This window comes from Engystomops pustulosus, chromosome 10 (assembly GCF_040894005.1).
Source record: "Engystomops pustulosus chromosome 10, aEngPut4.maternal, whole genome shotgun sequence".
In the NCBI taxonomy this organism is placed as follows: domain Eukaryota; kingdom Metazoa; phylum Chordata; class Amphibia; order Anura; family Leptodactylidae; genus Engystomops; species Engystomops pustulosus.
The window spans coordinates 24,042,983-24,060,856 of NC_092420.1; the positions used below are offsets into that span (position 1 = coordinate 24,042,983).

The 17,874-nt window shown below is 43.2% G+C and overlaps 2 protein-coding genes across 36 annotated transcripts in view; one reads left to right on the top strand and one right to left on the bottom strand.

Annotated features, from left to right (window-relative positions):
• The first annotated feature begins 901 nt into the window (after nt 1-901).
• Nucleotides 902-14,700, top strand: CHDH (choline dehydrogenase). Of its 4 annotated transcripts, none has more exons than XM_072126711.1 (8): nt 902-1,187; nt 6,342-7,104; nt 7,179-7,330; nt 7,471-7,600; nt 8,524-8,658; nt 8,913-9,055; nt 11,923-12,025; nt 13,296-14,700. In XM_072126711.1, the coding sequence occupies exons 2-8, from the start codon at nt 6,357-6,359 to the stop codon at nt 13,712-13,714; spliced, it is 1,830 nt and encodes a 609-aa protein (XP_071982812.1). In that variant the 5' UTR covers nt 902-1,187; nt 6,342-6,356; the 3' UTR covers nt 13,715-14,700. The 4 variants fall into 4 exon arrangements, with proteins under 4 accessions (XP_071982812.1, XP_071982810.1, XP_071982811.1 ...); XM_072126709.1 differs by lacking the exon at nt 902-1,187 and adding an exon at nt 1,295-1,410; XM_072126710.1 differs by lacking the exon at nt 902-1,187 and adding an exon at nt 3,635-4,465.
• A 355-nt stretch (nt 14,701-15,055) lies between these two features.
• The window catches only part of CACNA1D (calcium voltage-gated channel subunit alpha1 D), a 260,786-nt gene continuing 257,967 nt past the window's right edge, over nt 15,056-17,874 (bottom strand). For 30 of the 32 annotated variants that reach the window (XM_072126691.1, XM_072126697.1, XM_072126674.1 and 27 more), the window contains one exon: nt 15,056-15,955. In XM_072126691.1, the coding sequence (XP_071982792.1) occupies nt 15,659-15,955 (297 nt within the window). In that variant the 3' untranslated portion in view covers nt 15,056-15,658. The remainder of the gene's footprint in view (nt 15,956-17,874) is intronic. The other 2 variants (XM_072126706.1, XM_072126693.1) reach the window with 2 other exon arrangements.

Here is a 17,874-nt window from a genome sequence, read left to right on the forward strand (position 1 = left end):
TGTCTTGGCTTAGGACCCACTACATTTGCACAGTGACATACACAAGACTCCAATTGTCCCCGGACAGCAGACAATTCTAGGGGCCACATATAAGACTGGGCAATCGCTTTTTACACATGTTCTGGTCCTGCAGAGTACTCACACCATTCTGGCAAGAATCATTCAACCTGGAGCCTTCCCTCCTCCTCTTCCACCACTGCGACATGTCCACACAAAGATATGAGATCTCTAATGGGTTTACTGATCATCGCTTGTTACCTCTTTGACTATGACTCTCTTCTTTTCCAAGTTTTGAGTTTCTTTATTGGTTTAAGCATGAGTCCTGATGTTCCCTCCAGGGGTCTCTGGACCTGCTGTTCGAGTTTTGTGTATATTTATAACCAGAAAGACAAGCGGGTCGGGCGGGAATGTAGATTTTATTTCATTGACTCACTTGGATCACATGGACTTCTTTGACAATTGCTTTGCTTTTACTTTTTCATGATGTAACACTCAGACTTTTCCATTTTACTGTACGAATGTTATGTTGATGTCTTGTAAACATAAACTTTCCATTACCTTGCCCTATTGTTTATCATTAATAAACGAAATTATAAAAAAAAATGACCGGGCACTCGTCACATTAAGACGACAAAGTCCTTCATCTAAAGCCGAAAAATAAGCAGTGACAGGGCAGCACATACAGCAAGCCTGAAAAAAAAAGACCGCCCCACTGTTATTCCTCCTCGTAGCTGATGAATACATTGACAGCCAGGGTTACCAGTTGGGGCCGTAAAGAGTCCAATGAATAGTAACTATGTAGGGACACTCCTTTTTGACAAGGTATATGGTAACTCTCTTATTGATTACATATCCAGGAGGAGTAACAGAGGAACCTCACAATGTAGAGTTATGCCGACAACTGTCCAAGAATTGTCATTTAATCGTATTTAGAAATTTGTTGCAGATTTTCCAGCGGAATTTTCATGGATTCCACTTGGAATATTGGCCACGTCCCTCATAGGGAAAATCATCCAACAGCCACCATTGATCTGAGTGGAAGGGGAATGTCGGAGTGAATCTTTCCGGATGAAAACCAGGTCCTATGACTGGGATGCTCTATGGGTTTTTATTTTTTTTTTTATTGATATGAATATACAAAAAGTTCGTGTCACTTACAAGACTTGGACAAAACTTTTTCCATCCAGGTATGAAGAATATTGTAGGTATTGTCCTGTGTATGTGATGCATTGTGTTCCTGGAGCTTGTGCCATATCATCCTGATACTGTTCAGCTTTAAGCAGTTCCCCTCCCCCGCCACATATTGTACTAGAATTTATCCTGGCACAGAAAGTGCAGGGAGTTTCAGCCTCTCCAGATATTCACTTCATACATGGCCAAGCACTGGAAGCGTGAAGCGACCCTCCTAAGGTAAGTGGCTGCACTACTAGTATTATACAGGATATCCACAGGCTTCTTGTCCTTACATGACCCTCCTTATAGGATACAGTCTGCACATACTGACACGTTTGCAGCAGTGCGTCCTACAATCCTGCTATAGTCTGTGTAATAACAGTACAGTCATCAATGTGCTGGAGAGGAGTCAAAACAGATGTAGCAGAGCTGAACTCGGCATTTACTAAAGGGACGGGGCAATGAGCAACTGACCCCAATCATTCATCATCATCATTATTATTGCTGTTATTCTGAATATTCTGTTATTATAATAATTGAGCACTGATCACTTCTGTTATTGATTATCACTTGTTATGGGTAATTTACTGTGTGTAACAGGACCTTTAGCAAGGGGCTGCTATGTGTTTAAAAAAAACCAATTCACTCTGTACTGTGACATCACTGTGTGAATTATCCCCTGTTCTGTGACATTACTGCATGTATGATCTCCATACTGTGACATCACTGTGTGCGTTATCTCTGTACTGTGACATCACTGTGTGCGTTATCTCTGTACTGTGACATCACTGTGTGAATTATCCCCTGTACTGTGACATTACTGCATGTATGATCTCCATACTGTGACATCACTGTGTGCGTTATCTCTGTACTGTGACATCACTGTGTAGTATCCCTGTACTGTGACACCACTGTGTGTATTATCCCTGTACTGTGACATCACTGTGTGTATTATCCCCGTACTGTAACATCACTGTGTGTATTACCCCGTACTGTGACATCACTGTGTGCATTATCCCCGTACTGTGACATCACTGTGTGCATTATCCCCGTACTGTGACATCACTGTGTGTATTATCCCTGTACTGTGACATCGCTGTATGTATTATCCCCGTACTGTGACATCACTGTGTGCGCTATCTCTGTGCTGTGACATCACTGTGTGCATTAAACACAAAAATAATGCTGCAAGCTGTAGACCTATAATAACTGCAAGATAACCCAGTTATTCTTATATCTTGACTCCCATATGATCCACACTCCATTTCCTGGTTTCAGGATATATATTACTCCTCCAATTCGTTCATTTAATTCTTCCGGAATATTATACTTTGAGGGCGATGCATAAAAATGTAGGGGATTTCAGTCAATCCTCCCCCCCCCCCCCCCCCCCCATTATCTGACATAGGTACAATGCACATTAATGACTTGGATTCTGATGCTAATATTACAATGTAAGACTGAAAAGAAAATGCAAATGTGGAATATAAATGGTGAGGGTGCGGCTGGTAGTGCACACTATGTCACTAGACGGGTGCGGTGTGGGATACATGAGAAGTCCATGGGGGGCCCAATGATCATTCGTGCCCATTTCCTCCGTCTTTGTAGATTCTGTTTGTCTTGTGTTTTTTTTATCACTTAGGTGCCTTGAATAGTAATAATCAGGGCAATTCAAATGGAAATGTGGGCCTGGGCGCAGCCTAAACCAGAAGTTTCCATACACTATATAAAAAAAACTATTGGCACCCCTCCCGCCCCCAAAGAAGGCGTAAGGGGGCGATTGTAGGGGAGTGAGCCCTGGCAGGCAAGTTAAATGCCATGCTCACACTGACCACGACATTTAAGAGGTTAAACACCCTCAATCGGAGCTTAATCCGACCGCGGGTGTTACACTTGGGTATCAGCTGTGACACCCGTGAGTAACAACGATATATCGGACACTGAGCGTTAAAGCCCAGCACTCAGCGTCTGATATCTCCGGCGCAGAGCACTAACAGGTTCAAAATGGCTGCAATTATTTATTATTGGACGAGCAAAGCTAAAATAACTTAAAAATAAATTACAGTATTTTCCGGCGTATAAGATGACTGAGCGTGATGTCGTCATGTCTGCCGGCTTCAGAGCCGCATTTTACAGCGGTAAAGAAGACGATGGCCGCTGCTTCGGGGCAATGGGGAAAGGTGAGGGTTTTTGGGGTTTTTTTTTAGTTTTAAGTCGGACCAAGCTGGCAGCGCCCACGGGTGATGAAAGGGTTAACACCTATCACAGGTGTTATGGGTGGGTGTTAGCTGGAGGGGGCACCTTATTGAATCTTGCATCAATTAGGTGCCCCCACTCATCCTGCTTTGAATAGAAGTTTGGGGGGTTTAAAAGTCGTCTTATACACCGGAAAATACGGTAATTATTAAAAAATAAATAATTAAACATAAAATTCTCAGCAGAATAAATAAAACTTCGTCCAGGTAACAAACCCCTCACTTAGTAAATAATCGCGTCAAGGCCGAGCGCTGATCACAAGAGTCTTCTTAAACCGGTACCAGGACCCGCTGACGGCTCTTTGTATAAGTAACTTGATGCGGTCGGATGACCGTCCGTAATTACTCGCCCGGTGACGGCAATATTAATCCAGCAGTTCACCAATAACAGCTGATCTTGACTTCCACCGAATATGGTGGTAACAACACCTGAATATAAACATCTGAGAGGAAAAGTGCGGGAAGAAATACCACAGAAAAGGCGGGAAATATAAAACACAAATTTACCTCAGAATGTGCCTTAACCTTTTGCTGCACCAGAACCAAAATACAAAGCTGTGGCGGCTAATATGACTTTCACATGGGGCCTGTGTCTCCATGTATCCCCTCCTATAAAATTCTCAGGGGCCCCTTGACGTTAGCGTAGAAGTATCTTTGGGGGATGAGTGTGCACAGGAGCTTACTATCTACCATCTGCACTCTAGTTCTGTATATTTATTGCCTATAATAATTTGGATAATACGTCTTCTGTGCCCCAGACTGTGGGTATTTGTATTGCAGCTAGACTATAATAAATGAGACAATTTGGTCCAGTAGATCCTGCAGTAGTGTAGTGGGGTAAGGCAAGGACCTGGCGGTCACAGTATAACGTTATGCAAATATTTTTGTGCAATGGAAATGTTATATTTTGCAACAGAGGAACTAAAAGATGTGAGCGGTGAGAGATTACTAGGTAGGGGAAGCGTCTCGTTCACAGGCCATGAATAACTGGTAATATCTTCTTATATACAGGCAGCACGGAGGATCGTGTGATCCAGGTATGAGCAGTTATAGCAGATCATGGGGAAGCGGCTGCCCCGGACTCAGTGTAATCACAGCAGGACCCGCTGCTGCCATTATGTGATAAACCTTTATAATATTTGGTGTAGTCTAGATTTTATAATGGGGGTATATATCTGGCTGACATAGTAGGGAATATATAATCTGGTCATATAGTGAATGCTAATAATACTGGTGTACCCGTGTGAAAATATTTGTTACTTAACCCCTTAACAAGCTTTTTCGTTTTTTGCGTTTTCATTATTTACACCCCACCTTCAAAAAATCATTACTTTTTATTTTTTTTTTATTGCATTTGCAATGTTTTCTTGTGGACATAGATTTTACATCTTTCACTGTGCGCTGCGAATGACGTGTATTTTTATTCTTTGGGTCGGTGTGATTACGGGGATAACAAATTTCTATGGGTTTTATAATGTTTTCATACATTTACAAAAATTAAAACTTCCTGTATAAGAAAAAAATTGTTAATTTCGCCATCTTCTGGCGCTAATAACTTTTTCATACTTGGGTGATGGAGCTGAGGGTGGTGTCACTTTTTGCAACTTTTAATGATGTTTTCTATGCTACCATTTTAAGGACTGTACAGCTTTATACCGTATTTTCCGGACTATATGGCGCACTTAAAAGCCTTGAATTTCCTTGGAAATCCAAAGTGCGCCTTATAGTCCGGTGCGCCCTATATGAGGCAGCGGACCCTACTTACATAGGTCCCCGCTACCGGAGACAGCAGATCTCCAGCGGGAACTGCAGACCACGCAGCACGAACAACTTCTGCCGCGTCGGTCTGCAGTTCCCGCAGGAGATCTGCTGTCTCTGGTAGCGGGGATCCATGTAAGTATTCTATTCTTTACCTCCCCCTCACCTTCCCCGCGTTCCGCGTCGCGTCTCGTCCCGTTGGGTCTCCGCTCCGCCCCCGGACCTCCGCCACGCCCCCGACCCTGCGCCTTATAGTCCGATGCGCCTTATATATGGAATTATTACATATATAAGGCGCATCGGACTGTTGCGCCTTATACTCCGGTGCGCCTAATGGCCCGGAAAATATGGTAATCACTTTTTTTATATTTTGCAAAGTGGCATAACTGTTATTATATTTTGATAGATCGGAGATTTTGGGACTCGGCGATACCTAACATGTTTGATTTTTACTGTTTATATTTATATCAGTTTTAGGTAAAGGTGGGTAATTTGAAAATTTTTTTATTTTTTTTATAAGTTTAATCTTTTATTTTTTATTTTACTTTTTTTTTTTTTTTACTACTATTTTTGTTTACCCCTAGGGTACTTTAACCCTTGCTTGTCTGACTAATACCTCCATATACTGCCATGCTACAGTATGGCAGTATATGCGGATTTTCCACGTCATCTATTACAATGTGCAAATCGCACATTGTAATTGATGATGTAAAATGAAACCCCCATTGTGTCTTAGTTGTCATAGCAACTGATCAGACTACAGAATTTTTGCCACGGAGATGCAAACTGAAAATATTTATTCAAGACCTACTGTAGTGTGAACTTGTTTAATTTATCTTTTAAGATACAATAATAAAGCTTGAACAATACTTGGAAGTAGTTGAGCTGAAATAACCAGGTGAGGTGACCCCATCTATTCATGACATCCAGATTCCCCTGTGTGTAGGGGGAGGTTGTGTACATTTGTGAGGCCTGTGGAAGTGACAGAGCAATGTTCTTCACCCAGGAAGTCATAGACCTAATTCATGTGGGACCTAGAAATTGGACCCCTAATGATCATATGTAGATCACATCAGATGGGTGATGCATTTTATACATGAGTTAGGCTTTTAGGATGCATATTAATATCTATAATTATCTTTCAACATTCTTCAGGTAATACCCAAGAGGATGGCTCAGATGTATAAACTTCTTAAAGTAACCTCCCGCCATGTGTCCATCACCAGGCCAAGCTCCCACCATATGATACATAAGGCAAGACATTTGTTCGGGCTGAGATCACATCCATCACACACCAGTCCGTTCTCCACACATCAGTCCGGTGATGTGGACTCGTTTAGTTATATTGTGGTCGGGGCCGGTTCCGCTGGTTGCGTGTTGGCCAATCGCCTCTCAGAGAACCATGATGAGACCGTGCTGGTATTGGAGGCAGGACCAAAGGATCTCATGTTTGGCTGCAAGAGGTTGTCATGGAAGATCCATATGCCGGCCGCCTTGATGTACAACCTCTGTGATGATAAATACAACTGGTCTTATCATACTGTCCCCCAGAGACACATGGATGACCGGGTTATGTACTGTCCTAGAGGGAGAGTGTGGGGCGGATCTTCCTCCTTGAACGCCATGGTGTATATTCGAGGTCACGCAGAGGACTACAATCGTTGGCACGCCCAAGGTGCCACTGGTTGGGATTATAGTCATTGTCTGCCATATTTTAAGAAAGCTCAAACTCACGAACTAGGACCGGATCTATACAGAGGAGGTAATGGCCCTCTACATGTCTCCAGAGGGAAGACCAATCATGTCCTTCATCAGGCGTTCCTCAAAGCTGCCCAGGAAGCAGGATACCCGTTCACCGAGGACATGAATGGCCACCAGCAGGAAGGTGTGGGATGGATGGACATGACGATACACAAGGGTAAGACATTTATAACCGTTATGTGCAGTATCTGCGTTACCTGTAGACATTCACAGCTTTATCTTCTTGTTGAGGTCAGAGATACAGCACGGCAAGTGCCTACCTGCGACCAGCGATGGAACGCAAGAATGTGTCAGTCCATGAGAAGACAATGGTCACCAAAATACTCTTCCAAGGACTCCGCGCGATCGGAGTGGAGTATGTCCAAAACGGACAGAAGAAAAAGGTAAAGCAGGTCTGGATTCTCACACCATGGTCCATTGGCCTTACTTGTGGTCTGCTAAGATATTCCTTACATTGTACAGAGAACATCTGTACATGACTGATCTGTCTGGTTTTCTGACCCATGAACACTTGACTTTCTAGGTATTTGCCAGAAAAGAGATCATCCTGAGCGGTGGGGCTATCAATTCCCCCCAGCTTCTCATGTTGTCTGGAATTGGAAATGCTGAAGACCTTGAAAAGTTAGGAATCCCTGTGATCGCTCACCTGCCAGGTTTGTCTAATTTTACTTTACTATAAGTTTATGCTCCATACTGAACACAAATCTGACTCTGATCACATCTGTAGGCTCCAGCCCCTATAGCGGGATGTATACATTACATGATGGCTCCAACCAATACTTGCCTCTTACTTGCTTTTTTTGGCTACTGAAATTTTCAAACTTTCTGATACTTAAAGGGGTTGGTTACTATTACCAAAGTTTAGTAGGGTTGCACTCCTCCTTACTGAAAACCCCTCCCTTGTGGCCGGTCTGAGGTGCCAAGAACTCAATTCCAACCAGTGACCTGACCCACCGGAAGTGATGTCATGAAGTAACTGGCCCAAAGGAACATGTCCCTCAACTCCTACATGAAGGGGAAGTTTACTAAGTACAGCATAAATGACCCTATTAGGGTATTTTACTAACCCTGGTAAACCTTGGTAATTGTGGCCAATCCCTTTTACTAAATTTGCATATTTAAAGGAGCCTTTTAGCAGTTCTTTACCACCAATGGGGCAGAAGTTTACCAATAGCAACCTCCAAAATAGCCTTTACCTCTCTGATTTTTTTTTTTTCAGTTAACACATGTTTATTATTGAACAGTCATCAATATACAAAATATAGGTTTAGTGATCATGCAGATTTTACAGTTAATTTGATGAATATAACAGTACATATACTATCATCAATATTGCCTGAACATATAAAATGTCAACAAAATGCATTAGGAGAGAAAAGTCTCCCCTTAGGGTACTTCCCCAGGTACTCCAGCTAATATGGCACTATAGATAAATAAGAAGAAAAGAAAAAGAAGTAGAAGAAAAAAAAGAGAGTAACAAAAAGTAAAAGTACCTTTACGTCTCTGAAAAGAGTCCCGGTTAGAGCACAGATGATATATCTGGTAATGATGGAGTTATGTGTTATCATTGTTGTAGGAGTGGGACAGAATCTTCAGGATCACCTGGAAGTTTATATCCAGCAGATGTGCACCAAACCCATCACCTTATACAGATCACAGAGGCCTCTGGAGATGCTGAAGATCGGTGTGGAGTGGATGCTGAAGTTTACAGGTGAGCGCGTAGTATATAATACCGCTATACTGCACAGTCTATACCATCACACGTGGCAGAAGGTCCGTGTCATGGGGGTCACTACTGTGGAGAGACCGAGAGCTGTAAATGTTTTATATGTTTTTATAGCTGTTTATATTATTGTTTTATTACAACGGTCTCTGTGATTCTCTGCCAGCAGTAATCAGTCACTAGAGATTAATCTACATCACAATATTATCAGGCCCAATACTTACCAGACTTTATCTCACCAGGTTATGGGGCTACAGCGCACCTAGAGTCTGGTGGGTTCATCCGCAGCGCCCCTGGCGTTGAGCACCCCGACATCCAGTTCCACTTTCTACCTTCTCAGGTCATAGATCATGGACGAGTAAGTCCTAACATGGAGGCCTATCAGGTAAGAAGGACACGTTACATGCCCGATTGTATACATATGACTAGTAGCTAAAAGATGATCGGCCCTGGAGAGAAAGCTCAGCATGTCACCAGGCACATGTGAGATGGCAAAGGCAAATGGTCAAATATTTAAAGCCAAAACTCTAAAGGTGCGTCCACACGTTCAGTTTTTCAGATGCAGTTTTTGGAGCCAAAAGCAGGTGTGGGTGATGATGGGCTGAGGCAAATAATTGAAAGGTGCTGCACCTATTCCGACTTTTACTCCATTCCTGGTATGGGCATCAAAAACTGCATCTGAAAAACTAAACGTGTGGACGCACACTGAGGTGACTTGAATGTCTTAAAAAAGACCTTCAGGGGAAATGCATATAGGGGTGTAGATCACATATTATACTCTTATTTAGTACATATGGTACAACCAGCCTTCTGCTTATTTATACATCTTGATTTTTAGGTTTCCCCTTCTTACCTTCTTTTACTGGTTTACTCCCATGAGGCCTCAGCATCATATAACTGATTTACTCTCAATCCCATGATGCATCGCATAACTGATTTACTCTCAATCCCATGATGCCTCATCATCAGATAACCAAAGAGAGAGAACCTTCTCTGCTATCTGGGGTTGCAGTGTGATCCCCTTCTTCCTTTATATTCTATATACTATAGTATACTATATTTGTAACTGTGTGACAGGGATCTGTCTCATTTTATAGTACATAGGAGTTGTGACCCTGTACAGTAACAATAGATGCATCGAAGGGGAGAAATATAGATCTCCACAGTATAGGAAATGTGGCACCAGAGGCCGATCCTCTACAAAAGTGATAAAACAGCGAGTAACTCAATGTCTGTGGGATGACACGTGGATTACCAGAACACTGGGAACTTTACTACAAGTAGGCAAAATACTGAGAACTAAATGTAAAAGAAAGCTAAAAGGAAGATGAAATGCAGCTGCCATGTATGATAAATATGGGGCATCATCTCAGGACGCTGTGTATATCTTCCCCCTATTGTCTGCTGGCAGTTAAAGAGTGTTTTTGAGTTTCCCGAATCCCATTTCAAAAACAAGTTCAGAATTCCGGGCGTTATTCCAGCGAGTTGTGCAAGAATTATTAAAGGGACCCTGCCCTACTTCTGACATCAGGGGTTCATAAGAACCAGGATTACCAATAAAGCTTCATTACAGGTACATTTGGTAACTGTTATTGCTGATGTAGCCTAGGGCTAAAGTACAATAAGTTACCAACATCCAGAGGTCCGTGTGTAACTAGGGGTCGTCTGTAATCCGGGTGTTCTTAAGTAGGGGACCGCCTGTAATTGGTTACTCCCCTGATAACATAATAGTAATGTGTGTACATCTAAGATCTCTAACCATGAGACGCTGGGAGATGAAGTGTCACCCCTGCTACAACTACACACGAAAGCAAGACTTTATAGTTAAAGGGGTTGTCCTGGTATGAAAAAAATAAACAGCTGGCCCAGGGGGCTGTGGGAAAAAACTTACTTGCGTATGGGGCGTGGCAGCAGGGAATGGATGGCTGTGCCACGAGGGTGGAAGTCGGAGCAGAGCTTGTCTGTCTCTGTAACAAATGGTGCCAAGGCAATGATAGGCAGTAGTGTGGAACATGGAACGCATGGGTATAAGTTGTTTTTTTTCCCACAGTCCCCCAGACCAGCTATTTTTTTTTTTTAACACCTGGACACCCCCTTTAAAGGGAACTTGTCATCAGATTTAACCTTGTTTAAGCTACCAGCCCCCTTAGATAGGATATGAAAGGTCCTTTCTAGAATTCCCTCTTTTATGTGAAATCTATTCACCTATACAAGAAATCCCCTCCAATGTCATGTGAGAATGAGCAGAGAAGAGTCATATTTGCCTGAGCCTATGCAAGTTTAGACAGGGAGTGTCTCTTAAGAAACCTTGATCTTTGGTCCTATAGTATCTGGAATCATAATTCTGATGTTATATTAAAAATAAGATTCTCATCTTTCATTTTGTGAGCAACAGAATCGGAGACACATAAACTGCAGATAAAGATCAACTTTGGATCTTTTTTCTTTAACCCTCTGTGTTTCCGTTTATGTAACTCACAGAACCACAAGCCTGATCTGAAAGAGGAGATTCTTATGTTTAATATGTCATAAAAGCTTGTTAGTAGGTACTACAGAACCGAAGATAGAGGCATCTGAAGTGACTTTCTCCCTGCAGCCTCTACACTTGACTCATCTCAAAATATGACACTTTTCACCTGACCTGAAGGATATATTTTTTATAGGTAAGCGGGTGAGATTTCACATAAACGAGGGATTCTAGTAAGGACATTTCTCCCCGCACCTGTGGATCTGCTTCTTCAATGGGGTAAAATCTGTTGACAGGTTCCCTTTGTATTGAAGGTTGTACCTTGATAATCGATCTGGTATTTGCCACCACATTTGGGCAGAGTTTCAGCTGCAGGCAACAGCTAGATCATATAGACGCCCCCTGTGTGGGGATTAAAGGGTCAACCCCAGATGGGGATTATAGATCCAGTGTATTTTGGGTAGGTTGGACGTGTTTGTGAGTTCTAATTGAGGACAGATGAGTCAGGAGACGCGTCGTCTAATGTGCCATTAGCAGGGGATGAGATGACAACTTGATTGTTCGCAGGTAATTTGTAGACGAGATGGAATCTTTATTTAAAGTAACTGTCAGGCGGTAGAGACACCTGTCACCTCCGCAGCTGTGTCCCCTGTACTCCGCACATCACACTCTACATATGGTAATGGGAGCACGGCGGAGCGTGAAATCTGTGCGGATCTATGGTGTGACGCCATTAACCCTCAGTGATCACATCTCACATCCCTTCTCTGTTCTGTTTATAATAGGTTCACGTCGGAACCATGAGAGGAACAAGCGTTGGCTGGTTAAAACTTCAGAGCGCAGACCCCAGCGTCCATCCATTCATCAACCCAAATTACCTTTCCACAGGTGAGTAAATAATGAAGAGTTCATTAACTTTTGGGACAAAGGGACAATCCCATCGATCAGGTGTAGGGACCCCCGATTGTAAATGTAATACAGGAGGAAGCCTGGGTGGTCACAGTAGTGGCGTGGTACTTACCTGCCCAGCAGCGTGGCTCTGGACCACAGCTATCAGGGGGTCACATAATCTCATAGGGGGAGATTTATCTTTTGAAAAGCCAGCAAACTTTCATTGGCTGGTTTTTACGCAAAACTAGTTTTGCTTGTCAGCCGCGCTGGCCCCTGGATACATCAAGAGGTCTAAGCCTTTTGGTGTATCCGGCGCGAGAAAGGGGGTAGGTGGCGTATCCGCTATTTTAATTTTAAATTCTTGCACTGCACAAAAATTTGCATTTATTTCCCCATACTCTTTATGATAAGAGAACAGGAAAGGCCAAGGTGACGGCGGCAGATGTGTTACAGTCTATATGAGACGAGCTCCACACGTGATTTATACTGTGGTGTTCTATGTGCCCATCTTTACCCACAATGCCATGTGGTAGCATAGTCCAATGGTATCTACAGCACTAAGCAGAGTGCTCATGTATTATACAGCCGCTGTCTCACAGCTGGATCCACGTCGCCTTTCATAAGCTTCTGTATAACATTCATTTATATAAATGTGTTTGGCTGCTGCCACCACTAGAGGGAGCTGTACAAGATGCATATAGTGAACTAAAAATGGCAAACAGTGGGCTCCCCTCAAACTTTTTAATAAGGTTTAGAAGGGCTTGAGTCTAACCACTAGAACGCACAATGATTGAAGAATAGGGGGTTTTCATACATTCAGGGGGTATAAGGGACCCCTAATGTGTTATCACTGCTCCTGCTGCAGTGGTTATTATCCTGTATGTGGAGTATACAGCTTATAAATGTAGTAGTCCAAAATAGGGTGTTCTGAGCGGTACCGTGTATATATAAATTTTCGGGTGCAGGTCTTCTTTAAGAGGTCCGACAATGACCCCAATATCAGGAAATGGAAGATTGAGAAGCAGCACTTGATGATGCTTGATAATGCCTTGATCGAATTGGCGAAACGTCGCACTATGTTGGTGGAATAAAACCTCTTTATTTACTGGAAATACCGGAGTGCTGCTTCTCAATCTTCCATTTCCAGCTTATAAATGTATATACACCCCCTGGATCTGTGGGTCACAGCATCATTGCCCTGTTCTCATCTGAAAAAGTGCCAGAAATCACGGCTTTACTGTAATTCTATAATTTTACATTTTTCCAGAAAAGGACGTTGTAGATTTCCGCCAGTGCGTCAAGTTATCGAGAGAGATATTTGCCCAGAAATCCTTTGATGAATTCCGGGGACCTGAGATCCTGCCTGGTCCTAGTGTTCAGACAGACCAAGAAATCGACGCCTTCATCAGGCAGAAAGCGGATACCGCGTACCACCCCTCCTGCACCTGTAAAATGGGACGGCCCAGTGACCCCACAGCTGTCGTGGATCCGGACACGAAGGTCATTGGGGTGGAAAATTTACGGGTTGTTGATGCCTCCATCATGCCGAGTATTGTAAGTGGCAATCTGAATGCCCCCACCATCATGTTGGCAGAGAAGGCTGCCGATATTATTAAGGGGGTCCCTTCACTGGAGGAAAAGGATGTTCCCGTGTACAAGCCCAAATGCCTGGAAACCCAACGATAAGCCCCTCCCTCTATGGTACCATGAGGGAAGTGTTAGAGGACTCTGGAGCACAGTGAGGAGATGCTGGTCTGTGAATGGTGGTTCGCATTACTATGGGGGTCTCCATTATCACGATTACTAAGGGGGTTCATCTTCAGAAATTGGGTAATTCTCTTCTATCGTTTGAAGGGTGTTTTCCTCAAATCAAGTTACCATCCCTGAACTGGATAAGTGATGAGGACCTAATTACTGGGGGAGGCTACTAATGGGGGGTCCCAGGTCCACCATTCAATGAATAATGTGTATTCCAGGGCCTGAAGGGAGGAGCAGGACCCATTGTCATTGTATTCCTACAACCTAGAGTCCTGCTCCTCCCTTCAGGCCCCGCACAAGGTACAATTCACTGAACCGGCTGTGACTGGAGTGTCCCTTTAAAACAGAGCAAGATGAGTGCATGTACTTGTACACTTGTTATCACCATCTTCATTGATCCTATATACTTTGAATGTTGTCACAGAGCAGGATTGTGTGTGTGTTACAGATCTCTATATGATACAGTTATAGCATGTGGTTTCCCATACGCAGCAGACACAAGTCAGAAGACACTAGACCCGTAGAAAAGAGGTTTATTGATTCAGGCATGAAGTCCTCACGCATCCTCCGTGTAGTCGCCTCATTGTCACGTGACCGCCCAAATAACATCTGTTTTACCCAATGAATCCATTGCATTGTTTCACCTTAAAGAATCCGCCTCATCTTTCCCCATATCATTCCACGACCATCCATGCAAACACGGCATATATAGCAATTCCCTAAACCAGGATGATCCCAACAATAGCTGCGTGTTATGGGAACATGACCGCCTCGTCCTCTTATACTGAAACGTCCCGTAGCGTTCAGGTTCTTCACGTTACTCAGGAATCTTGGGAGAATCTGATGAACACTCTGGACCCTCGTATTACAAAGCGGAGTCCGATTTAAAAAAAAAAAAAAAAAAAAAAGAATAATAAAGCGTAAAAAAAAATTTTGGTAAAATTTTCATTGCAGATTAAAAAGTTTCACAGCTCGACGTCACATTGAAAAAAAAACCCCAAGCGCTCGGAGCGTTTTCATATCTCTAATAATTTGCATATCGTTATCCTTTATAATAATATTCCATTTCACATAAAATATTCTGTTTTCTTAAAAATTCTCTTCATAAATTTTTTTTTTTCGATTTGAAAACACTTTTTTTTCCCTTTCTTCTATGAATATACTGTTCTAGATTTCTATGGAACGTCAGAAATAATAATAATAATAATAATTGCATTTTCTAATCTTCCCGTGTGTGTGTGAGCGGAGAACCAACGAGAAACCAGAAGATATTGCTGCAGCTCAATTTACCGTAAAGGATTACAAAATATATAACATCTCTTTACAAATACAAATGGTCGTATATTACAGCTCATGTACAGAAGGTCTATGGACGATATTCGGGAATCAGGGGGGGGTGGGAGGGAGGGAAGGGGGCGGGGTCAGTGCGTTACTTGCAGCTTTTTCCAGTGTCTTTTGCCCTTTAGGTGATGGTCCGGTTGACCACTGATATATTGTCTGTGTATAAGACCCTCTCCCGTCGCCTGGGGGGGCTGCAGGTATCTGATATGACGTTATGGCTGCGGGTAATGACCAGGGGGCGTCTGATTGTCATCACCGTCGGTCACATTTTTGCATCACTGATTCAGGTGCAACATGCGTCTTACTGTTCATATATAACACAATCCGGTTCCACCGTCATCCGCTTCTCCGTCCAGTCCCGGAGCCGTTGCGTTAGTGTACACACCCTCCGGCAGGACGCTGGCGCCCGCTCTCTGTTCCGTCACACAAAGCTGGAGCGCTCCGTCCTCCCGTGTAGTGCCGTGCATCAGGAATGGAGAGGCACTTTTATTTGTGTGTTTTTATAGAATCCTAAGCGTTTTTTGTTAAATACTATAACGTTGTTATACAAATCATTTCATCCGCTAGATCTTCTTCATATTTATTGGGCTCCGGCTCCTCATCGCTGTAGCCGGGGCCAAAGTCCTGAAGATCATAGTCACTCCTGCTTAGGATGGGGAACATATCGCCCCCCGCTGTCCCGTTCCGGATGCTGCCGTTGAGGAGGTTGCTGGCTGCGCTCTCCATCTCGTCTATGGTCATGTCGCAAGCGTCGGCTATTTCGTGTTTGGTGGCGGACACGAATTTGGGATCTCGAGCGTATCTGCCCAAACCCTCCGAGATCAGCACCTAGGACAAAGAGAGGAGGGATTACATGAGAACAGGGGAGAAGCAGAGCCGGATCACTGAGTCACCAGAATACTGCAGGACAGAAGAGGAAAACCAAAGAAAGGCGCGGAATCCTGGAGATCACTAGAGAATATCATAAAAAACTAAAGCTAATGGTCCTCAACCTCAGAACACTACCCAAAAAATAAAAGTAAATAAGGGACCCCATATGTAAACAAGTGTGTACCCCCTCTCCTACCAGTTGCTTCTTACTGAAGTTACTTCACCAGGGAATACAAAGCATCATGGGAAGTGAGGGCAGCTTATAACTGACTCCGCTTTAGGGCAGATACAAGGAGTCTCCACCCACTTGACTGCTGCTGAGGAAGATTTTTGACCAGAAGCGTCAGAGCAGAAAAGACAATACAGAAAAGGTTGAACAGCACAATCGGGGCATCGCTCTTTTTGTTTTTAAAGGGTCACGTGATCGTTTGGTAAAAATTGTTATGAAATCCGAGTTACACTTTATGCTGCGCTGCTAAGTTTCTATTGAGAAGCAAATTTTTCTAATTGTCCTGAACTTATACATTTAACACAATTTAACACACTAACTGAAGCCTGAAGAGTCTTGGGGTATTTTGCAGTCTCTCTGAGCTTTGTATCATGTGACCTTAGGATGTATTTGCTGTTATGTCCTCACCTAAAGGAACAGTCTTTGCATTTATTGGAAATTGCCTTATTACCTTTGCCGAATTAATGGGCAGCAGCAATTGCTTCTCTAAGTCTGGCTGCTCACTTGTTTTTCCTCCTTCTGCTGCTAGTACACATCCAGAGGATGCCTGGCCTATACTAAAAAAAATCCCATAGGACACGTCTTCTTGTTCAGCCCCTCCCCTATGTCAGTAGAAGGAGGAGCAAATATCCGCAGCGGGAAGCAAAGGTTGGCTCCTTTCTGAGTTAACTTTTAATATAGGTATGGTAATTCACTTGGGACATCTCTGTCTCTGTTCAGCAGAGGCTGGACATGGATACCATGCAGCGGCATCCGTCTCCCATAGACCTTTTCTTACAGCAGCCAGCAGGATGAAATAGTATAGTCTATGAAGACACAATGGAACTTTTTTTTTTTTTTTTTTGTTCATGTAAGGATGTATTTCTCTAATTTTAAGACCTTTTAAGAGACATTTTTATTAGGTTCTCATTCATAGAATCGATTGCCCCGGACACTCCGTATTTATCAGGAGGCTCCAGCAGACTGTTGTTAGTAAAGGGAACCTATCATCAGCAATTGGCCTAATAAACCACTGTATTGTCAAACAACATAACACCTTCTTGTTTTTGTTTCTTTCATGGTCCAGTGTGATGGCCTCATCCAGAAAATCAACTTTGACGTGAGCTGCAAATTGGTTGTATAAGGTCAAGGAGGCGGAGCTCTGAATGTCTCCTCCTCTGTGATTGACATCATGCATTAGACTTCAGGAGATCTGGTTAGTGCATCTCTGGATGCAGAACCATCAATTACCATGAAGGAGGCTTTCTGAGGAAGAGAGAGCCGACTTCAGTGTTAAACTCTCCGCCTACATGACTTTATACAACCAATTTACCTTTCACTTCTAAGTAGATTTTCTGGATGATGCCACCACACTGGGTCATGAAAGTAACATGATCTGGAAGGTGTTCAGCTGCTTGGCAACATACTGCTAGTGGTTTATTAGGTCTATTTCTGCTGACAGGTTCCCTTTCCCTTTGCCCTGTATACAGACCATACATCTGCTCCTGGACACTTATCTCCTTATGCTTCCTAACATTCATGGCATAAGGTCCATTCTCCAACAGTCACCACTAGGGGAAAACTTTGTGCTCCATAATTTGAAATGCTTTCCTTGAGGGTAATGGTAGCTGGGTAAGCTGCTATGCACTGAGCTCCCCCACATTTATTA